Here is a 27,291-nt window from a genome sequence, read left to right on the forward strand (position 1 = left end):
GCAGTGAGGGGCGTGGTCCTCCGACTGGGGCGGGGCCGAGAAGTTGCCAGGCGGGGTTGAGCTACACTGGTCTCAGCTCCCGCCCCTGGGCGGTCAACAAACGCGGGCCTGGCGGAGCGCCGCGGCACGCGGAAACTGCGGGGCCACGGGGAGCGGCGGGGTCCCCGGCGCCTAGCCCTTCGGTCGGGCCGGGAGCCAAACCAACCAGGACCCCCGGCCGAGCTCGGCCATCTCCCCTCTCAGCGCGCTCCCTGCCGGAGCGGGGCCAGCGGGCATGACCGATCCACCAGGAGCACCGCCGCCGGAGCTTGTAGGCCGCGGGTGAATAAAAAAGTACGTCCCCGCGCGGCCCGCAGCGAGGAAATGGCCCGGAGCGAGGAGATGGCCCGGAGCGAGGAGAAGGCCCAGAGCGAGGAGGAGGCCCGGAGTGAGGACAAAGCGGCCGCTGGGCTCAGCGTGACAGTTACCCACAGTGAGCGTCGGGCGGCCGGCCGGGTGGGTGCGGGGTCTGTGGGTTTGGCCAGGTGTTCTCTGAGAGCGTGCGTCCTTGTGCTTGTCCTGATGTCCGGAAGTATACGTTCTTCGCTGTGTCTGTGTGGCCGGCTTTGTCCGAGTCTTGTGTGAGCATACCTTGCACGTGGCTGATGTGTGTATTCTGTTCACACTTGTGTGGTCCTCGGGATATGAGTGTGTTTGTGCTTTACGTCGTGGGCCTAGTTTTGTGTTGATGTGTGGCAGGCTTGTGTGGGACTGCTGTGTGTCTGGACACCTGTGTGTGTGATGGGTTATGGGTTTGGACTTCACACCTAGCAGGGTGTTCATTGTTTGTTTTCTCTACTTGACTTAGCATGTCTGCTGTATGAGTGGGCTTTGGGTCAGGACATACACTCTGGGCAGCCTCTGGCTCTGCCTGTTGAAGTTAGCACAACTAAGCACATTCTGTTCACTGGAGAATTGAGTCCATGATTTTCTCAGGACCAGCTAGAGAAGTCCAGAGCCTTGCAACCGGGGTTTCAGATCCTGGAGTTTTGAATGAACTTATGGTATCTTCTTCTCAGGTCTCTGATTTCTTCCCTGTGAAGTAAAGTTGGTAACTCCTGCTCCCTCTTGACTTCATGGAGCTGTTGAAAGGCTCAAGGCTTGATGGTAATGCAGTGGATACAGGCTACCTCCTTTATTATCCATATACCTGGAAAAAGGTTGGAACCTGTGCTCTAAAAAGAAATTCACTGTAGTTTTGAGTTTATTCATTCATTTGTCTGTTTACTGAGCCCAACCATGTTCCAGTGGGAGAGACTTGGGGGGAAAAGACAGTATGTGTAGGGTACAGGGCAGTCAGAACCCAGGAAACAGGATGGTTTGTACTGAAAAGCATAGACTTTGGAGTCAGATAGACCTTGGATTGAGTTCCACCTCGACCAGTTATTGCTTGGGTCTCCATGAGCAAGTCCTTAACTGGATGAAACAGTTTGTTTATATGTGAAGTAGAGACTAATAGATAGTATCTATTCTGAGGATTAAATAATATGATGTATGGAAATGAAACTAGTACAGCTCCTTATGCATAAGTACTCAAAATGTTAACCATTATCATTGCTATTGTTGGCTGTTAAAATAGAGGAAACGAAAGTCCTTGAGTAGGTCACCAGAGGCCAGCTGGGCAGATGGGGACAGGCTCTTGGAAGTACATCACGTATGATCTGGACCTTGAAACCCTGGTTAATAAATAAAGTGAAGTGTCAGTCTATATGGTTCTATATGAAAGAGTCATGTTCGTCTAACACTTTTCTTTCTTACCAGGCAATGAAAAGCACGACCTTCATGTTACCCCACAGCAAGGCTGTAGTGAACCGATTGTGCAAGACCTGGCCCAACTTGTTGAAGAGACCACAGGGGTTCCACTGCCTCTCCAGAAACTCATATTTAAGGGTGCGCATTTCTCTTCCAGCTTTGAGCCTTTGTAGCTAAAGGCAGTTTTAAAACTGCTGACCAAACTTAGTGGTAACTCTCTCAGTTTTCAAACTGAAACATATTATTCTTTATATGTTCATTCCTTCAACAAATATTTAGTGAGGACCTACTATGTACTGGACATTTTCAAACATTTGGAAAAGTGGCAGAAATAGCACCATTTTTTGTTATTGGATGGAGCACAGTTTCCCTGGCTAGATTAGATCGTCCCATTATATGCTCACATGGTACCTGCTACCACTGCTGCATAACACGTACTAAAATTATTATTACATAGTAGTTTTCTTAGTTGCTTCACATTTCTGCCAGAATAACCAACTCCATGAGGGCAGAGATTCTCCTGTGTTTCCCATGCCTGCCACAGTACTGATACAGAGAAGGTGTTAAATGAACTTAGTAAGGGCCTTGATGTGGTAGACCCAGTGGGTGATGCTGATTTCTACCAAGACCCACTTCCTGTCACCTCTATCCTGTGGAAGTCCATTATTCTGATATGTAATGGAAGGAGATATATCACATTTGGTGTCAGTCATCATAAAGAAGCATTTTTATTTATTTAGTGCAACTCCTTGTCCTTTTTTAAAACATTTTATTTCTGATTATAAAAGCAGTATTCATGTTTCAAACTAGAGGTAAACACAAAGAAGAAAATGTTCTCCTCAATTAAACCCCTTGTAATGTTTTCATATATTTCTGTACAGTCTTTTTTTTCTTCATATTTTTGTTTTATTGACAAACCTGAGATTATATGGATTATGGAGTTTTTATATTTTTCTTTATGATACTGAATCATCAATATCCACCATGGCATTGACATTTCCTAAAAAAATGAGCTTTAATGGCTACAAAGTATCCCATTGTATGCATGTATTAGAACATAATCAGTCCTCTATTCCTGAATAATAGGGCTGTTTCTCACTATTATGAATAAGGACACGCTGAATATTAATGTATAAAAGTTATTATGTAGGCACATGTCTGGTTATTAATTTAGGATAAATATCTGGAAGCAAAATTACTAAGTCAAGACATTCTCTAAAAAAGGTTATGCCAATTTATCATCTTCTCATTGGTAAACACTATTTTCTATTTCTTGTACCCTTGCTGAAATCTGTTTCATTGTTTATTGTGGAATTGTAACAGCTCAGCATACCTTTCTCTTCTATTCAGGAAAATCTCTGAAGGAAATGGAACAGCCGTTGTCAGCACTTGGAATACAAAATGGTTGCCGGGTCATGTTAATTGGGAAAAAGGTAAATTGCTTTTTCCACCAGAATTCCTTAGGATCAAGTGACTGAAGTCTTTTACCCGTTTGTTTAGAGGTCAAATTGGGGATCCATAGTCTGCATGGGTGAAATGTCTCTCTCTAAACAAATATAGTCTTATTTATTCAACAATTAACAGTTTCATTGTTCTAGTGTCTCTAGCCCCTGCTCCTTTTGGCTAGGGCTTTTGCTATAAATTAGGAGTGGTTGTGCTGGCTCTATAAAGTGGCTTTTGTTTTGCTAGTAAATCTAATTCTCATTAAAGTGGTACCTGATACTGGCCTTACTCAATTGGGGTGGGATTTGCAGGAGAGTATTTTATTAAAATAAACCTGTAAATTTGTGAAGTTCATAACCTGTATAAGTTCAAGAGCCCTTCTCCCTTCAACCACCCCTCTTTTTGTTGAAAGGGAAGGTTCAGACTAAATAATTGAAGGAGAGAAAGAGCTAGCAGTTTGGTGAAGTCACTTGGTATCAGCTGAAGTCAGTAGCCCCTGAGATGATTAGAGAGGGTTATAACCAGCCCTCCATTGTGACACAGTAGAATTATTGGTCATATGAAATTCCCTTTCCTCAAAAGAATTGGCTGGTTCAGAGTGGAGAGAGGGCAGAGATCAGCAAGGTAAAGGTAAAGAATGTCCTTTGACTTCATACTCCCAGGGGACTGGGACTCGGTATTTGCCCACAAAAAGAAATGTACAATTTGATGAACAATTTGAGGTAGTATTACAAAGCAGAAAGCTGCTGGTCCTGGCCATAGATTGTCCAGGTCAGAGAAGGGAAAATATTCTAGATTTCTTGCTTAAGGGTCAGAGGGAATGTTGCTGGGCAGTGGGAAGGACCCAAGGATTGAGTTAAAGAAATTATAGGATCCTCGATTGGAGCTATCCTGGAGTGTGTGGAGCAAAGTCAATTCAGGTCTCAAGTTTACCTCTCTTGGGCTGTGTAACCTTAGGTTACTTTACTATATTACATCTCAGTTTCATCATCTGTAAAACAGTACCTCCCTCTTAGGGTCGTGATAAGGTTTAAAAAAAATCTTCGAGGTGTAAGTATTAGGGTAGTGCCTGGCATGTAGGTAGTGCACAATAAAAGTATCCATTATTGTCATCATGGTTATCATTATCATATTAAGTGGGAGAGTTCAGATGGAGGGCAACATTTAGAATTCCATTTAAAGGAATAGTAGATTTCTGCCCTTCTTAACAATTCTGAGTTCCTCACAGGCTGTCCCTGTAGTTTGTTCACCCTCTAGGCTTCTCTCTGGCTGGAGATGATAAACCCCAGGCTGAGGTTGAATCTGGCACTTGAATTGGTTTCCAGCCCCTGAACCCAAGCTGTCAAGGCCCTTGCCAGCAAGTTTAACTACTCTCTAATCTGAAGCCTTTGTAGATAGAAAACCTCTATGCATAACCCTCAGGCTTGCTTTCTAAGAAGCAGCAGAGTTGAGACCATTCTTTCTAATGGAGTGGTTTAGCCCAATTGTGGTTGATTTTTTTTTTCTTGATAACAAGCTACTGTTCTTGGTGATAATTGATTTTATTTTACTCTCAAACTATTTAGAACAGTCTGGAGGAAGAGGTTGAATTAAAGAAGTTGAAAGATTTGGAGCAATCTGTGGAGAAGATAGCTAACCAACTGGAAGGGCTGAATAAAGAACTCACTGGAATCCAGCAGGTAAATCTTTGCAGACTTTGACTTTCTATCTTCTATTAGAATTTTGTGGACTTTACAACTAGGCGATATAATGTGGTTATGAGGGCTGGCTCTGCAGTCAGACTCCCTGGGTTCAGATCCTGACTTCATTCTTTCTAACTAATACCATGGCCAAGTTTGTCTTTGTCTCAAGTTCCTCATCTTAAAAACGAAATAATGGTGGTATATCCCTCTTAGGGTTGTTATGAGGCTTAAATAATAGTTTGAGCTTGACACACACTCAGTGCATTATAAGTGCTGTTATCATACTCCAGCCAGCATCTGCTTATGCTCACTAAGAATTCTGCAGTGCTGGGATTATGTATCATCTGAAATGTAAGTTATCTTCTTTTGGTTCAGGCTGTTTTCGTGTGTTTAGTAAGACAAGGCACATTTTGTTGATTCGTGGAAGGTCCCAGTTGACCATGATCTTAGTGGAGGATCATTCTATTCAATTCTTTTATTTTAGAGATAGGGTGCTAAACCCAGTGAGCATCAGAACAGCCCAAGACTACACATTTCTTTTTTTCTCCCTCTAAAATTTTCTAACATTAATGGATATGTGTGTGTGTTTTCATTACAGCAGTAATTTATATTGATTGTACAAAAGTTTAAACAGGCACTAACATGAGATATAAAAATTACCCATAAAGCCCTGGCTCAAAGATAACTATTATTAAAGCCTGGAATGTATTTTCCATCTTAAAGAAAGAAAAAATTCGTATAATATTATGTGTACTTTGCAGACTGCTCTGTTTTTATTGGATAAAAACTGAACATTTTCCTGTGCTGTTAAAATGATCATCTTGCAAATGTTCTAAAAAATGATCATGGTGATAAAGATACTACTATGTGATGAGTGAGCCATTGATTGTACACCATGTATGGAATGTTTGTATGTTAAGAATGTTCATGTTTTGGATAAGCAACTATGTGAGGATATTGTGAATTATTGATTATATATATATATAGAACGCAATGATCAAAATAGGAATGTTTGCATTTATTTGTTTTTTTTTTGTTTTTAAAAAAATTAAAAAAAAGAATGTTCATGTTTGTATGTTGTTTTGGTTGACAATAAAAAATAAATTAAAAAAAATGATCATACTTTCATCAACTAGTTCCATCCCCCATCCCATATTATTGACAGCCCCTTCCAAGATGAAAAAGTTAGAATGGGCATAGCCCAAATACCCCTAAAAAGTGGGAGAAAGATCAAAGGTGATGGTAGAGTTTGTATCAGAGAAGGTAGGGTTTAACAAATGAGTATGATTGCTGAATCATTATTGTTGGTTAGCTGATGGCTGGGGGTAAGCGGCCGTACTGAGTCAGGCACACAGCACACAGCGCACAGTCACGAAGAAACGACTCAGGAGACAACCCTCAGAGGTGAGTGGAAGGCGTCTACTTTATTGAGAAAGTGCACAGGCTTATATAGGCTGGGAGCATGCAGGGACACGTGTCGGGCTGGGATTGGTCACCATTGTTGCTAGGGCAGATGGCAAGTTTCAGGTTAGCGCTTTTGGTGCAAGGTTTAGCGCTTTTGGCGCGAGCCACCGCTAGTTCCAGGGAGAAAGCCGGTCGCGGGCTAGGCCATTTTGTGTTGCCTTGCATCAACCACGGCAGCCATGTTGGCAAGAAATTATGACAGCTCCATCAATTATTTTGATATTTCTTTAAGTCTCCAGTATTTTAGAGCAGCTAGAAGTAAAAACCTAAAATTGTGGAATTGTAACCCATACCAAACTCTGAAATCTGCTCTACAACAATTGTTGCGATGTGCTTTGAAACTTAATGCTTTTTTGTTAAGTTGATAGTGATGATAAACGCACAGCTATATGATGATACTGATAACCATTGATTGTACACTTTGGATGATTACATGCTATGTGAATATATAATATGTATCAAATAATATGTAGTTTATTGGAAAAAAGGTCATGCTTTTCAAAGCTTGCATAATATTTCATGATATATGAGTGTATTGTAGCTTGCCTAACCAATTCCTTATTGTTCATCACCTAATGTTATTTTTCCATTTTGTGTAATGCTTCTTTGAATGTCCTTAGGCATGACTCTATTTTGACCATTTCTGATTGTCTTTATAGAATAAATTCTTGAGTTAGAATTGCTGGTAATGTTTAAAGCTCTTGCTACACATTGTCAAATCTTTTTCCATAGCTCTTGGCTTTGATAAACATCCTCAGAGATCCCTGCTGTTCACCTCTTGTTACCAGCTAACTGATCTTTAGGCTAAACAATATGAACAACAAGGCATTTTATTAAAAATAACATAAATGTTGTCATTTGATAGCAAATGTCTCTATCAGGAATTATGTTTAACATATATCCCTTATCCTTACAGTAACCCTTAGATGTGTGAGTATCATAATCTCCATTTTATAAATGAGAACACTGAGGCACAATTAGGTTAAGTAATTTGCTCGAGAGCCAAACCAGTAAGTGGCAGCCAGATTTCAAACCAGCCTGTCAGACTCTAAGTCTGTGATCTTAACCTCTGCTATTAATGTGTGGGAATATGCATGTAGTGGCTTCACTGGAGCCAGGCCTCAGGAGGCATATGCAGCCCCAGTGGGACGCATGAGATATTGTGGCCTGTAGCCTGGTACAATGTTGTTAAGGATGCTGAGATCTGGTCTCATCTGTCAGAGGAACGTGGACTCAGATGTGGGAGTTTTATCAGTTCCTTGGCCTAGGCTATTGCATCAGCCTCACAAACGCTTGCTAATGTGCTATTCCTCCATAGGGTTTTCTGGCCAAGGATTTGCAGGCTGAAGCTCTCAGCAAACTTGATAGGAGAGTAAAAGCAACTATCGAGCAGTTTATGAAGATCTTAGAGGAGATTGACATACTGGTAAATATACAACTGAAAAGAACCTAGTTTTTCTTTGACTGTATTTTAGTTGGCTTCACTTTCTCAGTAATGTACTCCTATTGCCTGAGAAAACCCATCAACCTGAGGATATTGAGCATCTATTGTTTGCAGTGCTCAATATGCTATGTCAAGGACACTGTGCTAGGTTCTTGGTGAAAACACAGAAAGAGAAGACAATTCTTGATTTCTAAACATTTACATCCCCACCAACCAAGAGCTATTGTCACTTCCATTTATGTATGTTAATAGCATCTTTAATCCTCATGAAACTGGTACCCTGGTGGTTCAGTCTCATCTCATCGTCGAAGAAACACAGGACTTCACGTTCCCTGTTAACTCATGTGACTTACATTCTACTGAGCTTGTCACTTGCCGAGAATTCTGTCTTACGCGGAGCTTGTGAGGCTATTGGGAATCATTGGCCCTATGCTTTTTTACAGATGATAGTAATAGTATCTCTAGCCTGATGAATCATTTTTTTTTAAGAAAGAAATTGTTCTTTTAATATATCTTTAACATATTTAAAAAAAAAAACAAAAGCAGCAGTTCAATAAGGATCCTTCCCTTTTCTCTATACAGATTTAAATGCTGAGTCATGTAATTTATCACTTATCTTTATAGTCAAATAATTTCAAATCAGAGTTTAGAAATTACAGTATGTACTGAGCTAAACTCTCTCACAAAATAGGGCACAACTACATGATCACAAGTAGTAAACACAATACAAATAATGAATTCAAAAACTAAATAAGAAAATATTCATGCAAAACTATCTGGAGAAACTAAGCACATACGATCCAGTTCAAGGAAGTACAGAATGCCATATACATAATTGCATTATGGTACAATAAGTTCATTACTTCTATATAGACAGAACTTAGTATTTCCAATTCTATTTATATAATTTTACATAATTTTAGTAAGTTTATGCACAATATTCACATCGGCAACAATAACAAATTGATCATTTAAATTCAGGCAAAGGGCAATTAAGACACACTAATGTGTGGCGCTTAATAATTACAGAATACCATATTCATCAAGCTCATGCCTAGGAGTACTAAATTGATGGCACATTTAAATCTTATGGATCAAGTCATCCATAGTTTTATAGCCAAAGTGCGTTTTTTAAAAACCACTGTAGTCAAACAGGTCATGACTAGCAAAATATATGATCATAATTTGCTCTTTACTTAGAAGCTAAATCTTTTTATGCAAATGCAAGGTTAAAGAAAAGTGGCTTTAAAGTTCTCAAAACTATGTAAAATAATCATAAAGACTTTTTAAAAGTGACTGATGCATCATTTTTTTTTTTTTTTTTTTTTTTTTTTTTTTTTTAAAGACAGAGAGAAGGAAGGAAGGATAGAAGGAAGGAAGGAAGGAAGAAAGGGAAACATTTTTAAACATTTTCTTGTTTTATTGTATTCTGTTTCTCCGTTCTTGTTACATGGGCTGGGGCCGGGAATCGAACCGAGGTCCTCCGGCATAGCAGGCAAGCACTTTGCCCGCTGAGCCACCGCGGCCCGCCCTGATGCATCATTTTTAAGGGTGACTGCTGTGTTTGGAATTCTGTGAGGGATAAAGAAGCAGCAGAAGGTACTTTTCCTGCCACAGTGAGCACATGGTCTGTCCAGGGCATAGTATCCATATAGAGGAAACAGTGAAACAGAGTCTGTGTTACTGCTCAGTTTCTGTGGCCCAGACCCTGAGAATAAAGGCATCTTTAACAGGGATAAAGACATGGGAAGGGCCATGTAGGATACAGAGTCAGGGCAACTGTTTCTGAAAATGCATATATCTCAGTCTCATTGTGGTCCTGTGATTTTCTTGGTGCACTGTGGGTATTTGACATTTTTTTACATTAGTTTCACTGGGGATGTTAATGTGTCAATTTATTCTTCCATAGATTCTGCCAGAAAATTTCAAAGACAGTAGACTGAAAAGGAAGGGCTTGGTGAAAAAGGTTCAGGTGAGTTGAGTCATACAGCGTAACAAAGCGTAATGTGCGTGTGTGTTTATCAATTCAAGGTAGAGTAGGGTAGTGTAAGAGTGGGATGTATGGCATGGATTTTTTGGAGGTGTTGTTTATTTCTCAGCATGAACCCAAAATATTGGAGATGACCTCTTTCATGTCCTTGTAATTATATTTGAATTTAGACCATTAAGGGAGGAAGATGATTATGTAATTATATTTGAATTTAGACCATTAAGGGAGGAAGATGATTAGAGAGCATGTAGGGCTGACACATTACACAATTCCAGGAGGCCCCATTCATGTAGAATGCAATCTATACAGTGTCCCTGGAGTTGTGCAGTTGCAGCAGTTACGGGGCCCTGAGGTAGGTCTTCCTGCTCTCACCGCCTTTTGGGGGTATGTTGGCCTAGACCATTGTCAGAAATGCTCCCTTTTACCTCCCTGCCTTTCTCTTGAAGCCCAGGCCAGCTACCTGTCTCTATCTCTCTCCTGCCTATTTTAAGTCAGTCACTCACTGGTTCCCCAGAAAGGCTGAACAAAGAGCCTTGAATGGACAGTGGTTGGTAAGCCTTAGGTGGGCCCTCACTGCCCCACGTTTATCTTTCAGGCATTCTTAGCTGAGTGTGACACAGTGGAGCAGAACATCTGCCAGGAGACAGAACGGCTACAGTCCACAAACTTGGCTCTGGCTAAGTGAAGTGAGGAAGCAGGGACGGGCTGTGTTGCCTTGAAGAATAGCAACACCAGCTCTGTCCACCTGGAACAGAAGTTACCTGATTTCTCCAGAGGTGCTGGGAACAAAGACAATTGCCAGTTTTCCTACTCCAATACCTGTTCTCAAGGAAAAAGTATTGCCTTGGCAAACTTAAGGGTAGAGCTCCTGTTTTTTCTCATTCTGTCTCTGTCCACTTTGTCTGGAGAAGACTTCCTCTGCCCAAGTTTTCCCAGCTCTTTTGACTTTGAGTCCTTTTATGGGGGCTAGTGAGAGCCTCATCCTGGGTTCATTCCAGGTTTATAGGCCACCCAGGTCTTCATATCACAAGGCTTTTTTATCCTTGTGATCCTGTGGTCCATAGATGTAAAACCAGAATCACTAAGGGGTTGGGTTGAATCAAGAATGTTGGGAATGGCTTGGAAAAGGTGTTCAGCCTCCATGTAGTGGAAGTATCTACTGCTGGCTGGGTTGTTGGTTCATAGACCCTGTTATACCTTCCACTGACCCTGCTCAGCCGTGCATCTCCAGATGGCTACTACTCAAGATTGATTCTCTACTTGAAGCAACATCAGAACCATAGCTTAGGGTAGGTGGGCAGGGAGGGCAGCTAGAGCAGAGAAAACAGGAAGGTGGTGAAGCCAGCCATGAACTTTTCAAGTGTTAACTGCACCCTTCTGAGATGTATTTCCTTCAAAGCTGTTCCTGTCCTGTTTTGTGACTGTTTTACCACCATTGTTATCAAAAAACGGGTTTGAGCATCCATTAGCAAGCAAAAGTGCTAAAACTTCTTTTTTTTTAAATTTTTTTTGGTGAGGTATGAGTCAAAAAAGCTCTCTGTTGTTCTAGTTGTAATTTATTTAATAAAGGCCTGAATAGCCTAGAGTGCTAGGAATCTCAACTGTCTCCATTCTTTACTACAGTGCCCAGAGGACAGGTTGAGGCTGACCTCATTTGTCAAAGGAGGATTTACTGGGGTCTCAGGAATTTGGTCCTGGATGGGTGGAACCTAGGACAAGCTGTCGGAGGGGTAGACAAATGAGTGAGGCTTAGAACCTAGTCCACTCTGTTCCCAACTTTGCTCAGAGCAGCTCAGTATTTATCATTTTTTATATCCTAGCAGTATGGCTCTGGGTGAGTTTCCTTTAAATATTGATGTAGTAGTACTTAATAGGATCAGTGAAATGAGTTTATGCATATCATACACTTAGCAAAGTGAAGAAAGTATAGCGTGTCTTCAGAAAAATGTAGCTACTAATGCATTTAGATTCCACATTGAAGTTTGTTAGAATAGATTCCAGTACTTAAAGAACAGTTTGGAACTCTGATTTGCTCATCTCTCTCATTTAACAAAAATTGAAAAACTTTTGATAAATTATATAAGCAGTACATTGAATGCATTTGTATAGAAAAATTCAAATAATGCAGCCTAGTAAAGTGGAAGTCTTTCTTCATTTCTCTTCTGTCTCCAGTCTTTCTTCCTCAGATATAACCCCTATTAACACTCTGGTGTACATCTTTCTAGACCTTTTCCTTAAGATGAACACATACACCAGCCAGGTTTTTTTTTTTAAACATAAATTACACCATGGGTATTTTGCAACTTTCATATCTTTTTAACAATGTGTCTGGGAGGTCTTAACCTGTTAATACATTAGCTATCTCCCCGATCTTCCACTTTTAAACTGCTGTGTAGTGTTCCATAGGGTGGAAGGCCATATATATATATGTCTTTTGCATGCTGCAGTTCACCTCTTTTTATGTACCTCTTCATGTATGAATATCTTTGTAGACTGACATTTGCTGTCACAGGGCATACACATGATAATTTTTCATAAATAATAACTAATTGCCCTCCAAAATGAGTGTGCCAATTTTATACAATTAGCAATAACTGCATTATCAGTCTTGTAAATTTTTTGCCAATCTTAAGTGTGAAAAAATATTGTTTTATTTTTTCATATGTGTATTGGTTAATGAAATTTTTTCCTTGAATTGCATGTTAGTCCCTGTGCTTGTTTTCTCTGGGATTGCTCATCTTAATGATTTTTAAGAATTATTTAAATGCTGGATTTTGATCATTTATAGAATTTACAGTTATTTTTCCATGTTGTTTTTCTTTTAATTTTTTCCCTTTTCTTTAAGGTTTTTTCCTGTTTTCCTTTGTTTTAATATTCTCTTTTTCCAATTATGATTTTATTCTTAAGTAGTTAAATTCTGTATGGCTTGTGTTTTTATCTTGCCTAGGTAAACCATCTTCACTCTACTGCCCTGTTACTATAAAAATATTTTCCATAATTTTTCATTTAACAGAAAAGGAAATTAAGGCCCACTCAGTTCCCAGAATAAGTTAGGAACAAAAACAGGATTAGATCCTGACTGCTGGTCTAAGTTTTTCCGTGGAATTACATGGCCTTGTTACAGAGGCATTTTTTTTTTAAATCCAGTTTTAAAAGGACTCCCAAAGGTTTAGAAATAGAACCCACAATCACAGAAGCAAGTTAGGAAGGAACACTGCCATGCGACTAGAGGCAGATTTATAAACCAAGGAACTCCAAGGATTCCTGGCAGCCAATGTGAGAGTGCTTGGTCTGCGAGGAGAAAGCAAGCCTTGCTCATTATTCTGTATTACTTCTAGCCTCAAAACCATGAGCCAATAAAATCCGATTATTTAAAGCAAAAAAAAAAAAAAGGTACTCCCAAGAGATAATATCTCTCTAAGCTGTTATTCCTCCCTTTCTCCCTGCTGCTTGTATGTACTGTTCTTGGTATGGAGAATAGAGATGAATCAATCCTGCATTCATGGAGTTCGTTTTGTAAATATGTCAAATGCAAACAAGTTTTAAACATGAAAATTTGTTAAGAGCTATAAGAGATGTTCACATTGTTCCAGTGTCTGTAGATGGGCGCTTTTCCTGTGTATAAAAGCACACTGATGTATTGTCAGGAAGCTCAGCTCTCCAGAAAGATTTTTCAGAGAAATTCTAATCTGTGATTTGACTATCATTTCCTATGATTCCAAATGAATTTGTAGGTTCCTTTGTACCTTAATTCTTTGATATGCTTTATATGCAGATCTGTGAATCTGGCTTTGAGATTTATGTAAGCTTATTAACCCAGTTTGCCCACACACAGACATTAAAAAACAAAAATAAAATCCCAAAACCTCAAAACCACCAGTTTAGCCCACCACTGGCTTTGACTGAACTAAAGACAGTGTAGCGGACTGTTTTATTATAGTATGCAACTGGCTTTGTGGAACATGCCACTGACCCCCAATTATGTAAAGTACTAAAACTAATAAAAAGAAAAGAGCTGAAGGGATGGACCTGGTACAGGAGGATTGCTTGGACAGCCCAGCAAGCAGGTGAACATACCTACTTGTTGAAGAAGGTATGGTTGCAGTTCACGGGAGAGTGAGGAAATTTTCTGGGTGACCTGGGTCAGAGCTGAGAACATCCCTCTGGGAACAGGTAAGCTGAGGCTTGTGGGCCAGGGAGCAGAGAGAGTTGTGCCACTGTGGGCACAAGACCTGGAGCACATGGTGTCCGCATTGGGAAGGACACCAGAAGATGGTCAGTACCTCATGCTGGTTCTTTGTGCTCACTGAGGGACTGAGGTGGGCCTCAGCTAAAGCAGTCCACCATCTCATGAACCCACACACCTTCACAGCTGATAAGCCATGCAATAAGAGCAAGAAAACACAAAACAGAGTATGCCAGAACAAAGAAAAGAAGCTCCCTCCTACGGTGTCTCTCCATGCCCTCTATTGACAAAGCTGAATACTATGCTTGAAACAGAAACACTTAAGGAATCCAGCCCATTATCACAGAGGTACTGAAGGGAGGATTTGAAGCTGAGGGATGATAAATTGATAGGATTTTATTAAACAACTCTAGAGAACAAAGACTTCAGGGGTGGAGTAATAATGGAAGGTGAGGAAGATGGGACAGTGAACAACCTCAAGATGTATGAATGAGAAAGGGGAGAGGTGACACAGCTAGAAAAAGATAGTCAAGGGAGTTTTCTAAAAGACTTGGGGCATTATCTTTGTTGGAGAAAGGGAGCCAGTGGAGAGTAGAGGGATGAGTCACAGAGGAGTTGGAGGTGCTGGAACTACAAGAGCTCAGGTGCTAGGCATTTGCCATGTGTCTCAGCCAGTGCTGTGCAGTGGGAAAAGGAGAGAAGGTTCTGACCTGGGCCCTGCTCTTAGGGTTTGTGTAGCTGGGGCACACGGTTGGACATTAAGTTGTCTCCCGTTTCTCATAATTAAAAACTATGTAGTGATGACTTATCATCTCTTACGTGCATTTTTATCTATACTTATGGTTGCTTTTCTTAAGGTAAATTCTGAGATGGATAACTACTAGGTCAAAGTGGTAGAAATATTTTTAAGGCTTTTGATATCCATTGCTGAGTTTTTCTCCAGAAAAATTAGACCAGCTTCCCAGCAGCTCTGAGGAAAAGTGCTTTCTCTCTACACACTAACAACTAACATTTAATGAGAAGTTATTGTGTGCTAGACACTGTTCTGAGTTCTCTATATGTATCAATCATTTAATCCTCACACAACCTGGGAGATAGATATTATCTGGCATTTTAGAGATGAGGAAACAGAGGTTCAGTAATTTGCTCAAGGTCATAGAATAAGGGGCAAAGCCAGGACCCAAACCTGGGCAGTTCGATTACAGACCCTTTGCTCTTAATCTCTATATGATCCCAACTGACAAGGGGGCCATATCTCCATCCCTCCCTTCCTGTCTTCCATATTCTCTCTCCCTCTGTATATCCCTTGTTACTCTGGGCTTCCTCTCTGGCCATCACTAGTCCTTTCTCCATAAAGCCACCGAAGGGATTTTGTGAAGTGCAAATCTTGTCATGTCAGTTCCTTGCTTAGAAACCACCAGTGGCTCCCCATTTATTTTAGGATAAAGGCCAAAGTCCCTAGCCTGATATGCCTTCTCCCATTTCTTCTCAGACCACTCTCCTCTGCTTTCTGCTGTCAGTCACTCTGGTTTCTTTCAGGTCCTCAAATGCACTGTGCCCTCTCCTGCCCTGGGGTCTTTGTATGTGCCATTCCTTCTGCTTGGACAGCTTAGCACACTTTCCTCATCCCATCCCTTTCCCAGTTAGCTCCTATTCAGCCTTCAGAATTTAATTCAAATGTCTCCTCTCTGGAGAAACCTCACCTACTCTCTGAGACCAGACCAGACTCCCAGGTGAGAGGTGATATCCTCCCATGGCATCCCGTATGTTTTTTCCCCCAACTTTTTCTTTAAAACATTGATCATGTCTAATAATTTACTTGTGGGATTATTTGATTAATGTTTGCCTTTCACACTTGACTAAATTCTGTAAGGATCCTCCTCTTAACAGCAATATTTCAGGCACATTATCTGGTAGATAGTAGCTGCTGAATAAATACTTGGAGAATGTATGAATGTTGATGAATGAACACATCAATAGTGAAATTTCCACAAGATGCGCTCAGCCACTAAAGCTCTGTAAGCACTGGAATTTGCAGTATCAACAGCTATTGTCATTTATCTAAGGGTTGAGAAAAGAGGCCCTAAAATAAGACTGCTGGAAGGATAGCAGGGTGGTGACAAGGGCCTGTGCACACAGGGCCCACCCATACAGAGCTGTTCACCCACAGTACAGTCTGCCTGTGAACAGGGAAAGAAACCCCTTTTCAGCTGCCCACCTGCCTGGGACATAAGTCTACCATAGAGGAGTAAATGGGGATCTGTGATACCATAAACTGATCCTTCAGCCCATAGAGCTAGAAAAATTGTCCCACACACTCTCTATTTAGTCAAATATTTCTACTTATCTTTAAAGGTGCAGCTTAAAAGTTACCTCCTCCAAGAAACCCTCCCTCATATAGTAGTCAGGATTCTTTGCTGAAAGCATCTGAAACCTAATTCCGAAGAGAGTGGACAAAATAGAGACTTTATAAGCAGGATATCAGCTTATCCTATCCATAGGATAACTCAAGCTGCTTGGAATTGTTCTCCATATCTCTTCTCTGCATGTCAGCATCATTCTCCCAGTCCTGCTTCTTCCACAATGTGGGAGACATGGCTGCTAGTAGCCTCAGTTTTGTGCATCTTAAAGCTTCACTACCAGTGAGGAACTGCCTCTGTTTCTTTATTCCCAATTTGAAAATTCCTGGGGAAGAACCTTTTGACCAATGAGCAATGGCCAGGGCAGCTGGGTCACATACCATAGGTGGTATTTAGGGGGCCAGACTTGTGTTTCAGGATGACTCCCAGAGATGGGACTATAGTTTCCACATCTGTCAAGTGGGGGGTTAGGTATTTCTTCCAGTGTGGTGCCTGGCACGTTAGCCAGGCTTAATCTTTGTGGTTTCTCAGAGTATGAGCAGAAGCCTGGGATGCAGGGTCACTGAGGAGATGTTTGGCTGAACTGTACCATTTGGGTGTAAGAGGGTATTATGGGTTAAATCATGTCCTCCCAAAAGATATGTTCAAGTCCTAACCCCCAGTCCTGTGAAGGTGAACTTATTTGGAAATAGGCTCTTTGAAGGTGTTATTAAAATGAGCCCAAACTGGATTAAGGTGTGCCCTAACCCAATATGACTGGTATCCTTATAAGAAGGGGAGAGTCTGACCCAGACAGAGACACGGGAGAATTCTGGAAATTGAAGCCCAAGGATTACTGGTAAACTATCATAAGGTAGAAGAGGCAAGGGAGGATTCTCCCCTCCAGACAGACTTCTGGTTTCTAGAACTATAGGACAATAAACTTCTGTTGTTTTAAAACATTTAGTTTGTGGAACTTTGTTCCAGCAGACCTAGAAAACTAATACAGAGGAACTTACCACTTAGCAGAGACTTTTGGATGTCACCGATATCCACTTTCACCTCCAACAATAATGAACCCCTGATTTTAGCTTAGTACGTAGCTGACCAGCTGAAGCTACATTTCCCAGTCCCCTTGCTCTAGTCATGGCCAAGATCTACCTTTTAGCCACAGGAATGTAAACAGTGTACATCTATGGGAAGCATCTTCAGAGGCAGGCGTTTGCCTTTCTTTCTTCCTCTCTGTGGACTGGAATATAGACAAGTTGGAACAGCCATCTTGGACCTGGTGATGGGAACTTTATGATGGTAGAGTAATGCTCTATAAGGAACATGGAATTGTCAAACCAGTCCCAATGAACATGAAGTTGTCATACTTCATAGGTCAATGCATGAGAGAAATTAACTTCTATTTGTTTAAGCCACTATTATTATGGTGTTTCGGTCTCTCACAGCCAACTTAATCCTAAATCATTCAAAAGCAGGTGGGAAATGGAAGTTTCTGTTGTTAGTTACTGTGGGAGGGCCTGTAGATGAACTCCGAGTCCCTGCCACCTATAAAAATCTATCAACAACAATTCCTGCACAGTGTTCCCATTTCAGTGTTTCAGGGAATGTTGTTTCCTGGCTTCCCTGCCCCTTCTTTCCTTGTTGCATGTGTGTGTGCACATGTGTTTCCCAGAGAGCATTCCCTGCTCTTTCTGCCTACCCCAGAGCAAGAATTAGAGTTCATGTGAAGTTACTCTTACCTGACCAGGCCTCTTTCCACATCCCTTTCCCCTGCCACCATTATCAAGAGGCTCTTCCTGCAGGCTTTGACCAAAGAAGCAAGAGGGTATTTGACATAGAGACTGGGGTGTCTGTATTGGGATTTCTGAGTGCTGTGTGTCCTTCTGGGTCATTGCAGGGGTGCATATGTGCTGAATGTACCTGGGGCTGTACCCAGTGTGAAAATAGTTAATAACCAGTCAGAGCTGACGTTGACCAAACAGAACAGTGTCTTGAAGTTATCCTGCTGTGCCAAGAATTAATGTTACTAGACGCTGGACTCTGAGGAGATCCAGCGGCTTTCAGGAGAGAACCCAGCAGCCAGGTTGCAGAGGGACCCTTGAAGGACTTGGGGCAGCATCTGTTTATCAGTTGCTACAGATCTAGTTCAATATTTTAGCAAGCAATTCAGCTGTACCATATTTACTGCCTGTGTATCGTGTGTGTGCGCGCGCGCGCATGCGCACCCCTTCGCATGCCAGTACAGCTCAGGGAGGAAGTCATAAAGGATGTGGGACTTTCACAAAGACTGTCCGAGGCTGGGCCACAAGCCCTGGCAGGGGTCCCAGCAGTGGCAGTGGGTGCAGATCTCATCCAAACTCTTGGCCTGAGCGACAGGCCAGCTGGAACAAGCAGAACACTAGGCTGCGTCCAGTGTCCTCCACCTGCAGGCAGTAGATACCTGGGACCTCTAAGGGGACATCTGAGGGGTTGAAGAGCACTGGAGGGTGTAGAAATTAACTTCAGACTCAGAGTTGAGAGGACAGTGCAAGGTTCCCCTCCTCCAGCATCCCCCTTAAGTCCCAAAGACACTGGCCCACTTAGCTATATTGGGCTGGCTCTTTTATTTCATGTCACATTTTCCCCACCCAGCACTGTTCTTCAGCTTGAATGGCTTGAAGGGCTTCTGGGTCAGCATTTACCATCCTTTATGATCTGGATGTCCTCCCTGGTTTTCCTAGGATCACAGGAAACAGGGATGAGTCTACCTCCCTAGGAGCTGAAACAAATCCCTTGGGGACTCCTAATCCATCTAGACACATTACTGAGTGCCCCACCCCTAGTATATGGATGCAGGGCAGATCCCAGGGGCCTCTGGGCACACTTTTCTGAGCTTTCTGCCTTGCATACTCTTCCACTGGGAGATTTCAGCTTTTTGGGGTGTCTACCACCACCACATGCTGATAACTGCCAAATCTGTCTCTAGTCTGGACTTTTGAACTCTAGGTCTGTTTATCCAACTGCTCCTTGCACATCTCCACTGAGATGTTCCAGAGGCTAAATTGTCCACAACCAAATTCATCATTGCACCCCCACCAAAAAAAAAAAAACTGCTCCGTCTCCATGAGCCCCATCTTGGCACATGGCACTGACAGCCAGCTGCCCAAGCCCACAGTAGAAACTATCATGTTGCCCTTGTATTTCCTTCTTCCCCTCCCCCGTTGTATCTAATTGCCCACCAAGCCTGTCACTTCTCACCCCATTGTATCTACTAACCATGATTCTTTAGCTAATCGTGATCTTTTTCTAAGTTAGGACAACGTCTTGCTGCTTTCCTGCCTAGAGCCTTGCAGCTTCCGAGGACTTTGTTTTCTGTAATCTCATTTAACATTCAGGCTGGCTCCAAGGTTTTTAATGGTGAATAAACAGAGACCAAATAGGTGATCTGGTGTACCAAGGTCATGTTCTGGTCGTGCTCACCTTTCAAGATTTATTGATGCCTGTTCCCCATCCTGCCTTGAACTCTACATTTTGGCATATCCAACTTTGTCTTTGTCCTTAAATACAAACTTTGTGTCCCTTCTAGACTTTTCTAAACTCTCTTTCCTCTACTTCCCTTGTTTCTTTTCCTGGCTAATTTCTACCTGAACTTTGGAGTTAAGCTCAGCTGTCGGCTCCTCCAGGAAGTCTTCCCCTTCTCAGCTTCCACTTCATTGTGCACCCACCTGCGCCTTTAACATTCTATGCTTAATGGTCTGACCATCAGCCTGCCTTCCCCTTAGACTGACCTGAAGCTCAAGGAGTCCCCAGTGACTCAGCTTAGCTTATTATGCCCTGTTGTATTCCCAGGGCCTAGTACATTGTAGGTGCTTAATAAGTAATTGTTGGCTAGATGAATGAATGAACAGATGAGGTCACCTAGTCAACAGGGGCAGAGCAAGGAAAAGAACCCAGGGTTTCTGCCCTTGCCTCCATCACCCATGTGCTTCGAACCATGTGTATTCTTTGAATTATGCTTGTGCTCTTTCTATTATGGGCAAATATTGGAGGATTCTTCAGACCAAGTAGGTGTGAAGGAGAAGCAGGTCAAGTCTTGCTCCCTCCAGGCTTATCTCTATATGCCCCAAAAATAGGGCCCACCCAAGCTGGCTGAGGTTGGGAGTCAGGGAGAGGGTATGACTTACATCCGGTTCAAGCAGAGGTGGCATTCGCTGTCATATGTGACCCAATCAGTGCCGCAGACCGGGCTATATGTCTGGGGGCAGTGTGGAGACTCCCCCATGTGCTCACAGATGGGCTGTGGGGCAGAAGCAGGGAGGGACAGGACTCAGAGATTTGGAGGCAGGGGTTAGGGACCCAGGGGCTCTGCTTAGAGCCAGAGGGGCCCCAGAGACGAAGTCAGAATCAAGAGGGCCCTTGAAACCAACCACTCAGGGCCCCTTGATGTGTTTTCTTGGAATGTGCACGTGACTGTTTGTGCCTATGTGGGTGAGTTCACATGAGTGTGTATCTTTGACTGCTGAGCCAGGGCATGCGGGCATCCAAGTTTGTGCCTATGTTTATATGTGTGTGTGTGTGTGTGGAGTGAGTTTTTGCCTCAGGCTACTGGAGACTGGTTCACACACTTCTCGGAGGGTCTAACTGGAACCTCTCCTGCTAGTCCCATCAAGGACCCCAGACAACAGAACCACCCATCGTTTCCAGGAGGCCCCTTTCTCTCCTGGGGCTCCTACACTTTCCCTAGTCTCCTGGAGCTCATACAGTGTGAAGAGGTCTAGAGAAATAAGGCAGGGCTTGGGGTTTAATTAAGGTCTGTCTGAAAGGGTTTCGGGGAGGGGGGGTCTGAGATCAGGGTTGGAGCAGGGTGAAGGAGGCAATGTAGTATGGCAGTGAAGTCCCTAGGCCTGAGACCCGAGTTCTGCCACCAACTAGCTGTGCAGCTTTGGATGAGCTATTTCTGCTCTCTAAACTTCAGTTTCCTTATCTGTAAAATCATAAATAATAATAGTGTTCCTCTCACATAGGGTTAATTGAACTGAAGTATGCAAAATATTTGGCTCTGTGTTTGGCCCAGAGTAGTAAGTGGGGCTGGGTCCTGATGGGGCTGATGGGGAAGAGCAGCTGAGGCTGCTGGATGGGAAAGTGTCTTTGAGCCTCTTCATTCATCTATCTGAAGGGGGAAGTTGAAAGTCTTGAGGAGGCCAGCACTGCTGTCATGGGGTGACTGGGGACACCAGTCACAGGGCCAAATGGACTCAGTGTCCAGGGACCACTTGTTATTGTGTGCCCTGGATGATGAGGTGTGAGGGTGGGGGGAGGGGAATGGCATTCATTGCAAGGTTATGTCTTTGACCTGAGCATCCTGTCCTTCTCTGTCTATATTACATGAAGCAGAGGTTGCACTTTGTCGTGCTGAACCTGGGGGGTGGAGGTGTCTCATTGCCGGAAGGGGCCCTGAAGACAAGCATGGGGCGAATCCCTGAGGTTGTGCTGGGTGTTGAGGGGGGCTGGGCTTACTTTGGCCTGGAGCAGCTAATCTGGAGAACATTCAGGCTCAGGAGCCCACCCTGGCTCCCTTGGAGCCATCTGCGGTGTTTGAGCAGGGGATGAAGAAGAAAAACCCTGGTTTCCCTATATGGATGAGAGGGTTCCCCCCACAGAGGGAAGGCCAGAGCTACAGCCCTGGGGCCAGAACTGCCAGCGGCTGCCTTACCATTCTCCAGAAACTGGGTAATTCTGCTGACACTGGTTCTTCTGAAAGACAAAGAAGCAAGAACTAGGTAATGTTGGCTCTAGGCCTCAGGTTGGGGGTGTTGAGGACAGCTTGGGGTGGGGGCTGGCTACTACTACCCCTTCTGAAACTCCTCTAGGAAAGATACTGAGCCACCAGACAATGGGGCTGCCAGAAGGTTCACATGACATTGGGTTACAATGAGCAGAAACAGGTCTAGAATTAGGGAGGTGACAGTTCAGCTAGTTCCACATCAGTCAAATCCCACTGGGAGTGTTGTGTTCTAAATAATAATCAAAATAACAATTAATTCAGAAGTTACTAGTACCAGGCATTGAGAATAAACGATCTTAACTTTTTACAGTATTCTCATTACTATGTGACAGAGGGAGGAAAGGGTGTGGTGGTGGATGACGAGGTCTGCTGCCCAGACCCTGCCGGCAGGACAAGGTACTCATTTCCCAGCTGCCAGGAACAGATGACTCACAGCTCAGCTTCCATGGGGCTTCTCTGCAACCAGAGCTATCTCTCCCGTAGCCAGCTACCCTAGGACCAGCCCACAGCCAATGACTGGTCAGTGTGGATACAAAGGCCCGTTCCCTTTTGTCTCTGTTTGGAACAATCCTGGACATGGCCCAGCTCCAGAGCAGCACGTGGAATCAGTAGAGGCCCTTGCTGTGCTGTATCACCATCAGCTTCCCTTACCCCTCAGCACATTACTCTCCAAAATACTCCCCACTGTAAACTGCACACAGATCTCAAAGTCATCTCCTGGGGAACTGGGCCTACAAAAGAGGCTCAAAGAGGTAAAGTGTTCCAGTTTGTCAAGACAGAGCTGGATGTGTCACAGTCCAGAGCCTGGGCTCCCTCCACACACATGGTTCGGCCCCTCCAGGTCTGGCTGAAGGGCTCACAGAACATGAGCAAATGTGAAGAATCTGGTGAGCATGATGGGTAGATGAAGGAACTGGAGTCATATCTAACACCACAGGTAGAAGGAAGAGTGTCTATGTAAATTAGAGAAGACCACAATGCTGCTATCCTGCTCTAAAGGGCTACCCTGGGCTGGAGGGAAAGATAGGCTTCTCAACCTGCATGGGGCAGAGGCAGTCTGCAGTAGGTAACTTTGGTTTGCATATGAAGCAGAATTTTCTCAGTGGGAACTATGCTACTGTCAAGGAGCAGAGGGCTCCCCATTGCTGGAGGTATGCAAGGCAATGTGGTTTTACCTTTCACTGGGCGTGCTATTAGAAGAGAATCCCAAAGCAGAGAAGGTTACGGGAATGGAGACCATGCTGTTTGAGGCCAGCATTGGAGCATCAAAATGCAAATCTAGCCTTGTTACCGCACTGCTCAAAACCCTTCCAAAGGTGGTGCTGGCAGCATGAGATTATAAAAGTAACTAATACCACAGAATTGAACACTTAAAAATGATTAAATGGCCAATTTGGTGTCATATAGATGTTACCACAATAATTAAAACAAATCTTACAAGTCATAATCACCAAAAATTGGAAATGACCTAAATGTTCTTCAACAGGAGAATGGATGAATGAACTGTGATACCTCCATTCAATGGGATACTTCTCAGTGATAAAAACAAACAACTTTGTTTTTGCTACGTTTGGTATATGCAACAACATGGCTGAATCTCAAAAACATGCTGAATGAAAGAAGCCAACCACAAAAGACTACATACTGTATAGTTCTATTTATGTGACATTCTAGAGTGGGCTAAACTAATCTCAGACAGAATAAATAGAACAGAGGTTGTCTCTGGGGGTGGGATGAGAGCAGGGATTGATTGGCATGAGGGAGCTTTGCAGAGTGATGAAAATATTCCATATCTTGACAGGGGTTTGGGTTATACAGGTATATCCATTTGTCAGAACTCGTTGAATGACACTTTTAAGATTTATATATCTCACGGTATAATTGTTAGGAGATAAAAGCATTAAAAATATATAAACCCCTCCATGGCTCCCCATCATGGCCACTAAGGCCCTTAGTCTTTGGGCAGTTCAGGAGCTAATCCCCAACTTCCTCTCTGGCTCACTTCCCAGTGCACCGCCCCATTTTCCCTGAGCACAGCTGTTCCTTGAATGAGCCCTGATTTGGCTCTTGCTGTCCTGCTGCCTGGAATGCCCTTGCTGCCCTCTTCTCCTGTTGGATCATACCCTCCTTTCAAGGCCCAGAGGTCGCCTCCAGGCAAAGCCTTCCTGATGCCGTCCAGGGCTCCTTCATGGGCCTGGATTTAGCCTTTTTCCACAGCAGCACATGCTGTCCCATTCACTGGGCCACCCCTGCCTCCCCACGTCCCTGAGCTTGGGACTCCTTCATCCCTGCTCCATGCAACATCCTGCTCAATGCCCCTAACACGGTGGTCAGGAAGCGACCCCTAAAGTGTATTGTTGGGGGGAGGCGGGAGTGTTGGGGACCCTGTGATGTCAGAGTTTCTTCCTGGGGAATGTGGGAAGAAGTTGCATTTCCTCCCCGGCTGGCACCTAGGCGGTCACTGCCCTTTCCTCGGCCCAAGGTGCACCCTCCTCACTCAAACCAGACAGGAGTCTGAAATGAGTGTAAGGACCCTCTTCAGTCTCCCAAGAGTTCCTGACAAAACTGCTCAGTGGGTTTAGTGCCGCTGGGCTTGTGAAAAGTGTGACATCCTTGAAGGTGGGATGACCTCCCTCTGCTAAATGCCCCCCCCCCCAGCTCCCTCTTTGAGTCTGGTGGGAAAGCCTCCATCCCCCTCTTCTAACCAGCTGCCACTACCTGAGTTTGTTTCATTGCATGGTCCACACAGCCTCCTGTGCAAGGCACTTTGTTTACCCTTATAAATCAGACTGCCTGGCATTTCCCTTCAAGTCTTCTAGGAGCTGGCCTCCTCCACAGTCACCCTAAATGGTGGGGATTAAATCCGTACACATCAGTAATGCCTGGGTCTGATCTGCATTATACATGCTTTGTGCCCTGCTCTGGGTCATAAATTCTGTACTTAACTGGTTTAGCTTTGTACTCACCTGATCTAAATTAAACTTTCTGAGGGGGAAAACCCACACACACACAAACTGCTCAGTGAATGGGTTCCTGGATAGTGGTAAGTGGGCTGTACTGGGCCAGAACCCCTGACCCATTCCCCAGATCTATGCCCCCAGCTGGGGAAATGGGTGCAGAGCTGGCTGTGAGGTCAATGGCCCTGTAATATCGTGGTTTTGCCCAGGTGGGTCCTAACTGGTCTCACTGCTTGCCCCTTCAGTCTATGCTCATTAGAGCAATCACAGAGATCCATTTAACATGTAACTGCTCAAAACCCTGTAGTACCTCCCATTTCATGCAGAGGAAAACCTCAAGTTCTTAAACTGGCCTTTAATGCCTTTACCCAATATAGTTCCTATTTGTCTCTCTCATCTCCTCTCCTTCCACTCTGCACTCCAGCCCTGATTCCCCTCCAGCCACACTGACCTCCTGGAGTACCTCAAACACTCTAGGCATGCTCTCACCCCAGGACCTTTGCACTGGCTATTCCCTCTGCCTGGAACCCTCTTCTCCCAAATATCCACATGGCTCATTTCCTCATCTCCTTCAAGCTTTACTCAAGCAACAACCTGTCCGAGAGACCTCTCCTGATAACTCCCAATTCCCCTTACCCTGCCCAATATTTTTTCCTTAATCTTTATTGCTCTCTAATATGCTGTTTAACAGACATTGTGCATTTCTTGTTTATTGTCTACCCCTCTCCACTGCACTGGATTTAAGCTCCTTGAGGGCAGTAATTCTTCTCTGTTTTGGTCCCCGACTTGTCTTAAGATCCCAGAACAGTGCCTGACACAAGTAGCTTGAGATTGCAGAGGTGCGCCAGGTCCCATTCCAGCCACATGTATGCAGCCCAGGACAAGGGCTGCCAGGGTGGGGACTCCCATGGGAGGTGTGGGGTTGCCTGCAGCACCCGCCGTCTGCAGCTGATACAATTGCCTGTTTCTCCTTCCTTCTGCCTCCCAGATATCTCACCCAGTAGTTTCTCAGTGAGGCTTTGAGCTGAAATAGCCTCCCGCTTTGCAACTGGAGAAACTGAGGTCCCAAAAGGGGAGGAAACTTTGGCAATTTGGGGCCAGAGTCATGATCTAAACCCAGGTTTCTTTTCTTCCAGCCCACCATAGTGGAGAATGAAGGTGTGCATAGAAAGCTGGGGCCTCATGGGGGACCCCAAGTCCTGCCTCTGCCTCTCCCCACCCCCCAGTTCACCTACCCACACCAAGAGACAGAGAATCCAGGCTCTGCCCACTCACCCCTGTCCACAATGAGGAGGACAGCCAAGGCTAGGGCAACCACCCACAGGCGGAAGGCCATGCTGGTCCTGGGCTCCAGAGGCCTCAGCTGCCAGGGCCTGGGCCCAGAGAAGGAAGGAGGCCTATTTATAATGCTGCTCCCCACCCTGTCTTATCTGGGGCCAGCTGAGAGGCAGGGAGTGTCATCCAGAGTTCAACTCAGCACCCTAGCATCCAGAGAGGGTTTGCTCCAGGAGGAGGTGCTGAGCACGTGGTGACATGGGCTGTGGCTCTGGGGCTGTCCATCTTTGCCTGGGATGGCAGATTTCAGGAGTAAGGAAAAGTTGCGACAACTTGCAAAATTGAGTCCTTTCTGAGGACTAGATCAAGAGGGGGAGAAAGAGGGAAAGAGAGAGAGAGAGAACAGAAAGAAAAGGAAAAACAGCAGTTGGAAGGAGGCAGGAGGAAGAGTAAGGGGGTTGAAATCATGGATTCCTTTGTCCAAATAACCACCAAACAGCTTTGTGACTGCAGAAAAGCCACTTTGAACTGAGCCTCAGTTTACCCATCCGCAAAGTGGAGTTTCTGGCTCTGCCGCCCTCCTGGGTCTGCTGTGCAGATGAGGCACTAGAGAGGAAGTCAGCAGATGGGAAAACATTTTGCAGAGTATGAAATGAGGTATAAATGTAAATAGAAACATTTCTCTGTATTTTATTTTTTGTTTTGTTTTTGTTGCACCATGAAGTGGGCACAACTGACAGACACACACAAAAATAAAAAGACAAAATGTTTTAAAAGGAAGATGCCTTTATGCCATGCAAATATTATATGCTCATTTGCCATTTAATGGTTAAAAACAGACAATTCTTTAAAAAAAATCAGTTTCTAAAACAATATAATTGAATAAGTATCATAGTTGTCTGCTTTCAAAGATTTTCTGGCTTATAAAAAGAATAACTAAATTGTTT

At 43.7% G+C, this 27,291-nt stretch overlaps 2 protein-coding genes across 2 annotated transcripts; one reads left to right on the forward strand and one right to left on the reverse strand.

Annotated features, from left to right (window-relative positions):
* The first annotated feature begins 71 nt into the window (after nt 1-71).
* BAG1 (BAG cochaperone 1) lies at nt 72-11,409 on the forward strand. The gene is made up of 7 exons (XM_077147949.1): nt 72-472; nt 1,801-1,929; nt 3,142-3,224; nt 4,800-4,913; nt 7,699-7,806; nt 9,734-9,796; nt 10,410-11,409. Exons 1-7 carry the CDS (start codon nt 364-366, stop codon nt 10,497-10,499), a joined length of 696 nt encoding a protein of 231 aa, XP_077004064.1. The 5' UTR covers nt 72-363; the 3' UTR covers nt 10,500-11,409.
* A 7,523-nt stretch (nt 11,410-18,932) lies between these two features.
* On the reverse strand, nt 18,933-26,471 carry SPINK4 (serine peptidase inhibitor Kazal type 4). The gene is made up of 4 exons (XM_077147950.1): nt 26,345-26,471; nt 22,041-22,081; nt 20,512-20,624; nt 18,933-19,064 (listed from the first exon to the last, which is right to left on the reverse strand). Exons 1-4 carry the CDS (start codon nt 26,403-26,405, stop codon nt 19,019-19,021), a joined length of 261 nt encoding a protein of 86 aa, XP_077004065.1. The 5' UTR covers nt 26,406-26,471; the 3' UTR covers nt 18,933-19,018.
* Between the last annotated feature and the right edge of the window lie 820 nt (nt 26,472-27,291).

Source organism: Tamandua tetradactyla, chromosome 2 (genome assembly GCF_023851605.1).
Source record: "Tamandua tetradactyla isolate mTamTet1 chromosome 2, mTamTet1.pri, whole genome shotgun sequence".
Classification (NCBI taxonomy): Eukaryota; Metazoa; Chordata; class Mammalia; order Pilosa; family Myrmecophagidae; genus Tamandua; species Tamandua tetradactyla.